This window comes from Nothoprocta perdicaria, unplaced genomic scaffold (genome assembly GCF_003342845.1).
Source record: "Nothoprocta perdicaria isolate Ctin4 unplaced genomic scaffold, notPer1 scaffold_208, whole genome shotgun sequence".
In the NCBI taxonomy this organism is placed as follows: Eukaryota; Metazoa; Chordata; class Aves; order Tinamiformes; family Tinamidae; genus Nothoprocta; species Nothoprocta perdicaria.
This window is the reverse complement of record NW_020455294.1, coordinates 585,182-593,586: the sequence shown is the minus strand read 5'-3', so window position 1 is coordinate 593,586 and position 8,405 is coordinate 585,182. Positions and strand designations below refer to the sequence as shown.

Below are 8,405 nucleotides of genomic sequence, written 5' to 3'. Positions count from 1 at the left end.
AGGCCCAGAGGCACCAGCTGGGGGCCTTGAGGGCCAATGGAGACCCCAATCGAGGAGGGTCCAGCTCAAGCAGCTGTACCCAGCACCTGAGGCACCTGCTTGGAAGGGCTGGGAATTGCTGGCCTCCGAGGTTCTTACGATCCGACTGGTCAAAGCTCTAAGCAGGTCCGAATCTAGTGCYGAGGCAGCTCGGGGCAGGGAGCTGAATGAGAGGCCTTCCCAAGGTCCCTTCCAGCGTGACCGATGCTAAAGGAGGCAGAACTGGAGGCCTGTAAGACCTCTCCCTCCACGCATCATATCCACTAACAGAGAAGTACATCAATACACAGAAATATTCACTGATCGTGCTGTAACTTTCCTTGCATTTGTCTGAAGTGAGTTAGTCTCTGCCAGGTCCGTATCTCCATCCGGAAGCTTTGCTTCCTTAGTTAAAGCAACCACCTTCTTGGGAGGTGGGCAGACACTAATGAGAAACTGCATATTTGTTATTAAGCAATATTTCAGTTTCCAGTTTCTGGCAATAAGAAAAGAATACAGCCTTTTCCTATCAACACCAGAATTAGGAAGACTGTCTAGTTAAAACGCATTAGTTTATCATTAGTGCAATGAAATGCCTTTAAAAATAAAACCAATATATACTCAAAATGTTTGATTTTACAAAGAAAACAAATATCCCTTGCTTCAGCTTGACTACAGATTTGAAAGCAAAAACTCAAATGCCCTAGTCACAGCATTTTACATATATATTTATGCACACAGTCGTCACGTACTCCTGTGTTTAACAAGGGCGTGTCTATGTGTATGTGTGTATACACATATATGTAGAATTTTGTTTTGAATCACCAAAGTATCTGAAGAGTTTACATGATTCTTCAGCAACACAGAATTTTATCAATTCAGTTACCTTTCTGCTTTCAATTAGGAGTTTCTATTAAATGTTGATCTACTGTATAGTTATGATCTTCCCATATTTGGAGGATTTTATTATAGCTTAGGAACACACCTCCACCCAGCACTGAAATAATCTCTTAGCAGTGTCCCTGTTATTTATTTTTGGCCCACTTACAGAACATAAAGAGTACAACAGGCCCTAAGTGGTGATCCATTAAAGATTTCTATCTGATATCAGGTTCCAGGCTAGCAGAATCACTGTCCTTCAGTCACTCAATTCACTTCCTCCCCTTACCTCAGTGTTTTGAGAGCACAGACCTATGCTGGACAGACCTTGGAGGCCAAGTCCATGCACTCCCATTTTTGCAGAGCAGTTTGGCAGGCTAAATAAACTGCTTTGGAAAGGTAATAAAGCTCCATGTTCAGGTCTGTAGCAGGGAATGTCTTCTCTCGGGAGACAAGGAGGGATTCAGAATGATGTTATGTATTACTCCACTTAAGCTCTTACAGTCCTACAGCTCATCCCTTCAGAAGATTACAGAGACAAAACAGATGTTTCTGGGGGAAGGTGGGAAACTGTAGAATACAACTGCAGGCCGGATTTAAAAAAAAATTGCTAGCAGTTCTCTTATGCATCCAATGGTACCCTCACAGTGAACAGCAAAAACTGGAAGAGAGCAAGCATGTGCAGCACAGCATGGCAGTCCAGGGCTGCAGAAAGGAAAGGGCAAATGCTCTCGGGAGCTTTGCAAGCACACGCCTGATCTGTGAATTCATAAACTGGCATGGGCTCCAAAGAAGAGATTTTAAGTAACAGGACTATTTAGTCGGTTCTTATGGGCCAAATGGTAAAATCTTTCATACAAATACCTGTTCCTGGAAGGTGCTGTGCTGAAAGTTTTCAGAGGTACACAAAGCATGCAAGATTTCAAGACCCAAGGAAAGCAAATTTAGCCACAAAGTTCCAAATTTATGAAGAATGAATTGCTAGAAGAATATTTAGTACATATTTCCAACTCAAACAGATTATACCTGCAGCTGAAATTACTATAAAACAGAATCATTATTTCCTGCACAGTGGTGACTTCCTATACTGAATCTGCAAGCTAGAAAGGATCTTTAAGTGCAGAGATCCAGTCTCAAATATTTTGTTTTCTCTCAAAAAATAAAATCTTGAGCTTTTTTCCATCCTTAAAAAAGGGTTTTATTCCCTCAAGAAAACAAATCATCACTTCTTTAGAGATGATGCCCAAGGTAATTCCCCTTCAAAGCTTGCAGCAGATCACTGAAGCTTAATGATTGCGAAGCCACAAAGCTTAAGACTTAGTTACAGGTGCAAGTGTTATCCTGAAAGCAAGAGATCCTTCAATTTCTCCACAATCAGTGAAAAGAAGGATATAGAAAACTTCCACACTTGCAGACTCCCAGCCCTTTAGCTATGTTTTGTGCTGAACTTCGCATTGCCTATTTTTGGAAAATGTTTTGGGACTGGTATCTCTGGGTTGCAAGCACGAGGCTCTCTGTATAGCACCAGAGCTGAAGCGATGAATTATGCCAAGGCAGGGGCACCCATCAGACACACACACGGTAGCAGAACCCAGAATTTAGGGTTCTAGCTTCTTCCCACCTAGCACAGTTGCTCCCTTAATTCAATATAAACTGCTCTTCAGATATTCCTTTTTCTTTTTCAATATAACTTCAAGTGTGTGTCTGTTACATGAAAAAGCCTATCCTAAATTCAATGTAATCAAACCAGGATAACTTACTAGGGACCTATATCATAGTGAAGACAAAACTCATTTAATTTCAGATCTGGGTTATCAGCTTGAACCGCAGACAAAATTCCAGACTAGATCTTGTCTCAGATTTGGGGGAACTGGCAGAAACCTTGAATTTATTTGGAATGCTTTCATAATATCTAGAGGGATCTAATGAAAGTTTTTTCACTAAAGATATTTAAGAGGTGTGAAGGATGAAGCACTAATAAGTTACCATAGTGAATAACTCAATAACAGCAGGAATTCAGGCATTCAGATAGATGTTTCCCATTTCCCATGTCTATTGCCACATAACACCACATTATTTGCTATGTAACACCATCATAAAGCTTTTTCTCTTTTAATATTACATATAATTGGTTTTAAGGAAAGGGCAATTTTCCATGCTTTGACTATCCTGAAAATCCCAAAGCATGTTACAGCAACATGACTTTCTATAAAGCATTTTCTCAACAGCCTTTGGAATTAATCCTAAATCTAGGGCAAAACCAAAACAAGTTTGTAAATCAAAATTTTATCCGTAGTTCTCAGAAACATCTTGCACGTAGGACCTCAGAAGATCATTCAGATACCGGCCTCTCCCTGGTGTCTGCCAAAAGCTGAGTATTAGCTTATTTTTAGGTTTACATTGGATCTGGATGCAACAAGGCCTCAACATCTGGATGATGAGGCCAACAACTCTCTTCATACAATATCAAAAATTATCAGATATATTGGTTTGTCAGTAACAAGTCTAGTTGCCTTAACATACTCTGCCAGAAGTTCTCTTCAGATACAAAGGATAAAAACTGAATTCTATAAAAAAGTTAATGGACATGTACAATGTACAACACATCTTTCATCCACGTTTCTTCAATAAAAATTTCTTCAAGAAACACCAAAATGATCTGTTTCATCAATGGAAAGTAAATTCATCTTAATTTCTCTTGACCTCACTTTATCTTCTTGCAACAAATACTTTGCCAACTGAACTTTGATTTCACTGATGCCTGCAAACTTTAAAATAAACTCTTCTTAAAATAGGGTCAGTGACTTCGGTTGATCTGTGACTTCTTTCTCTTACCACTTCAGAGATATCATTCTATAAAGTTACTGTATAAACAAGACTAATGTAATAAGAGAATTATTAAAATGCCACCACTGGCAAATACCAAGTATCTGAGTATTTCAGAATGTTAAGAGTACATCCACAGTTGGTTTCTGTTGATATCGAGTGACTCTCTGGTCAAAACAGCAACCGTAACTTCTTCAAAACAAATTAGCAATCATCACTTCAGCCTGGATTTCAATTTTTAGACAGTTACTTTAATCAATTTTCTTTGACAGTTTCTGAGCAAAATGAAAAATGAATATCTTCCTTTTGAGTCCAAAAAATTCACAGCACTTGCTGACTAAGATCAAGGGAGCAATTTTGGTTTCCAAAGCGGTAGGAACAAAGCATCCTTGTAATAAAGTAGATTATTCTAGATCCTCAACCTAATGTGCAAATTTCCTATTGAGATTAGAACATAAACAGTCTAGAGGTAGCAAGGTACACAGAAAGTTTTATTCCAATTAAAATTTAACTTCTAATCATTTTGTTCTTCCTTACAGCTTTTAGGTATGAGACTTAAAATAAATTTAACAGACGATACAAAAGACATGACAGAAAAGCATTATAGTCATGACTAACACTTAAGCATATGAAGAGGAATTGTACTTCAGAGTTTACGCCCGATTTGTGTGCTCCCATATTCACATGGAAGGTAAGAATTTCTTAGAAAAGTTACTTGGTTTTAAATCTCAACAAATAGTCTTTGTTACAAATCACTGAAAAATCCTAAAATGCCTTTTTGTGTAACATCATTGTTGTTACACAATGCTTGCAGCTAGACACCTCCCTGCCACAGTATCAGGGAAGAATGGACTCTAAAACAGCTCCAGTCAACAAGTATCTGGCAGGATTTGGGATTCAGACACGCCGTTAAAGATGTGAAAATACGTGTGTTAAAACAAATATTCTTTCAAGCAGACAGGCAAATGCACAATAGAGCTTGCTGCGACAAGTATGCTAAACACTGAAATATGCAATTTATTACAGCACATTCTGGAACCACTTTAGATGTGTTTCTACATATGAATAATCAGTCCCATCAACTTTAACAGAACTAGCTGTTCAAAAATTAGTATTTGTGAATCATGGCCAAATGGTTTATTCTACTAAACGCACAAACAGTTTATACATCAACATTCTGGAATGCAAACAATAAAGTACTATTTCCAGTATCAACTTACAACAGTCACAGGCAATCGTAAGGCTGTACCCAAAATAACCAACCATGACATTTTAGAGGTTTCATACAAAACTTAATTTTACATATGCCCATGCCAAGAGAATTTCAGTGCACACTATACCGAGGGCAGCAAAGCAGATACTACCCAATTTCTGCTAAACATTTGATATGTGCCCAACTGTCAGCTCGCAGGGGCCTGAAGGGCCTTTGGTAAGTGCAGCATTCATCAAGGGAAGCTTTTGGACAGCGTCTCACCTGGTCTCTTCATCATCCCAAGCGATTCTCATGCCTTTCCCACCACCACCTGCTGAGGCCTTGATCATGACAGGGTAGCCTAACAGCGGGGAACAATTAGACAGAAGTTCAAACTTTGATCAGTTGGTCAGAGGAACATGACAACTGACCACATGTCCAATAATGCCCGGAGACAATAACTTGGTTTATTAAAATGCTACTTGTTTGGAAGAAGAGGGTATTTTTTTCTTTTCAACACTTAGCTGTCAGTACAGTCATTTCTGGAGACAAGAAAAGGTTGTCTTTAATGCATTTATATAAGAAAAATGCTGAGTTAATTATTCCCAAGTAACAAAATGATTTATGAAAAAAAGCATTTGACCTTTAACTTCACTTTCTTTAAAAGCAAAATTCTGTTCCTTTTTCTACTCCAACTATTGCTGGGCTAAAATTAAAAGAAAACATTTTATTAGCAAGAAACAGAAAGAGATCTTCATGAACCATTAGTCAGAGATTCGACGACTCTTATTCTCCATTTCTGGTCAATAGTGCAGCAGATTTTAAATAATGGAGCATCTCCAAAGCGCTTTGCTGCTCAGATGTTAGGCAGTGACAAGCAAGAATCAAAGCAAACAGATTATCACTACACACTGAAGACAAAACAAAGCATATCTCCCAAACAGACAAGATGCAAGGGGAAAAAAAACATTAAAGAGAGCAACATAATCTGACAACACTGTATAAGAGTGGTAATATTTTACTTTTGGATCAAAACAGAATCAAGGCCTTCCATTTTCTGAAAGCCAAAGTCATATGGTAAAAAGTCTGTGGTCTTCAAGTAGATTTAATATGTGCATCTTAGCACAACAATGCAAAATAATTTCTTACTGTTATCGCATTTCTCTTTTCTCGCACATCAGTCTACGGGTATTTGGAAGTTAAGGAAGTCTATGGGTGTTTGGAAGTAACGCCTCTAGGCAAGCATAAAAATTTCTGCATGTCTTTGGTCTCCATCACTTTTAATGGAAAATATACCATTAAACCAAACACAGGACCAGCTGACGGTCTCCAGCAAGGCAAATCAGTCAGGCCTTGCAAAATGAAAACATCTTCCTCCAAAAGGCTCTAATCTTGGGACAAAAAAGGGCTATCTGAATGCGGCCCCTTATAAAAATGGTCAGGCCTGCTATCATACACACAACCCATGTTTACATCATCTTTCTGCAACTCGGGCCTTACTCAGCTGGCTAAGATGATAACACTCTTCCCCAATGGCACTTGGCTGAAAGGATTTTTAGGAGATGATGATTTTAAATGGAATAAAATAAAATAAAATAAAATAAAATAAAATAAAATAAAATAAAATAAAATAAAATAAAATAAAATAAAATAAAATAAAATAAAATAAAATAANAAAATAAAATAAAATAAAATAAAATAAAATAAAATAAAATAAAATAAAATAAAATAAAATAAAATAAAATAAAATAAAATAAAATAAAATAAAATCTGGAGAGTGTTCTTAGGACAACAAAAGGGGCATGACACAAGCCTAGTAAATAGAGTAGTGTTGAGCGTAAGGCAGGAAAGCAGCAAGGTGCAGGAGAACTTTGAGTTAATAAAGAAATGACAATAAAGTCGTTTCCCACCTAGCATGTCAGCAGAGCAACAGAACCCTGTGCTACAGCATTTCTAGAGCCAGGCACTGCAGAAGGGTAACAGATAAGCAAGAACTAGAATTAGTAGTTTCAAGGTCCCTCCAAACGCAGAGTTAAGGAGGCACATCCAGAATTCCAGACTGCAGTGAGCAGTGACATCAAGTCCACACCATGGAATGTGGTATGTACACGTGAGCAGTTTTTCTGTGCTGTAGTTGCTCTTCCACATCCTTTGGCATCTGCCAGGCTCCATCACAAGTGGAGGTGGCTCTCCTGAACTATGGCAAAAAGCACATCCCATATAATTTTAATAATAAAAAAAAAAAAGGTGTAATCTGATCAGGCTTATTCTATGTCACAAGAACTTGAAAAATTCCTACCAACGAAGCTAATAATTTCAGTCTAATATATTAGTCTCTCTGATTCTACTTCTGTAGGTAGAGTTGGGTCATAACTTACTGTTCTTCATTTCAGAAATGAAATAAGAACACCATCAGTGAGCCTTAGTGAGCCTTTATGCCTTATAGAATATAAAAAGCTCCTCTATGCCAACTCAGGATCCATGAGAGTTCAGTTACTGGTATTACCAAGTTCTGGAAGACTTTTTCCACACCTTTATGTGTACTGATTACCTGTCAGTCATGCTTCTATGTGAGGCTCCATAGAGCTACAGCACAATTGAAAAAACAGAGAAAAAAAAATCAACAGAAGGCCTCCTTTGAAGAGAGACACACAGCTTTGCAGGTTAAGAATGAAAAAAAATGTTAGCAGGCTTTCACAAGCCAGGATGCCCACTAGGCAGCCTCCTGAACCTAAGGGCACTTTCATCTTCCCCCAACAGGGCTTCGCACGCTGGCCTGGGCTACACCTAACAGTGTGGGCAGCACTGAGGCTGAGCTCCGCAGCGCTGCTCGTGCCCCGGGCACCAGGGGCTGATGTGAGGAGCTGCCTTTCGCCCGGCCACCTTTCGCCTGTGCAGCAGCAAGCAGAACCCCTGAAACACACTCACCTGCACTCGCTGGATTAGCTGCAGGAAGGGAAAGGCACACAAGCACAGAGCTTAAAAGCAACAGTGTTTATGAGAATGGCCAGTGACAGCAGCAAGGAATTCCCAAAATGATTTTTTTTTTTGCTGGAGAGGCATTGGGTTTTCCACCCTTCCACCGGATTAGGCAACTCACAGGAGACCCAACCTGCCTGTGGAAATAAACTCGACCTTGCTGCACAGTTCAGCTGCTTTTCCTGAAGCACCGGGCCCGTGTGGGAGCCATGAGCTCAGAGAGGTGTAAGGGTACCTCAAAATGACCAACTTTTGCTGYTATATAAATGCTAATAAGTTACTGTTTGGACTCTAGGGTGGTTACTATTCCCAGAATTTGAACGGTAAGTGGAAGAAACAGACTTCTGGCATCCCACAGCTCTCAGTTCCTGCCCTTAACCACGGTGCTGCTTTCTGACGTTTAACCATTTTTGCTAACCAAAGTTGCAGGTCGTGGACTGCAGAGTGCATTGATCCAGCAATAGCAGACTCTTCTCAATATTCGTTATTAAAAACGCTAGCACCAGTTAAG

The 8,405-nt window shown here is 39.2% G+C and overlaps 1 protein-coding gene across 2 annotated transcripts in view; it reads right to left on the bottom strand.

Annotated features, from left to right (window-relative positions):
- The window catches only part of PCCA (propionyl-CoA carboxylase subunit alpha), a 252,797-nt gene that overhangs the window by 170,985 nt on the left and 73,407 nt on the right, over positions 1–8,405 (bottom strand). For both annotated transcript variants that reach the window (XM_026038336.1, XM_026038337.1), the window contains one exon: positions 5,198–5,276. In XM_026038336.1, the coding sequence (XP_025894121.1) occupies positions 5,198–5,276 (79 nt within the window). The remainder of the gene's footprint in view (positions 1–5,197; positions 5,277–8,405) is intronic.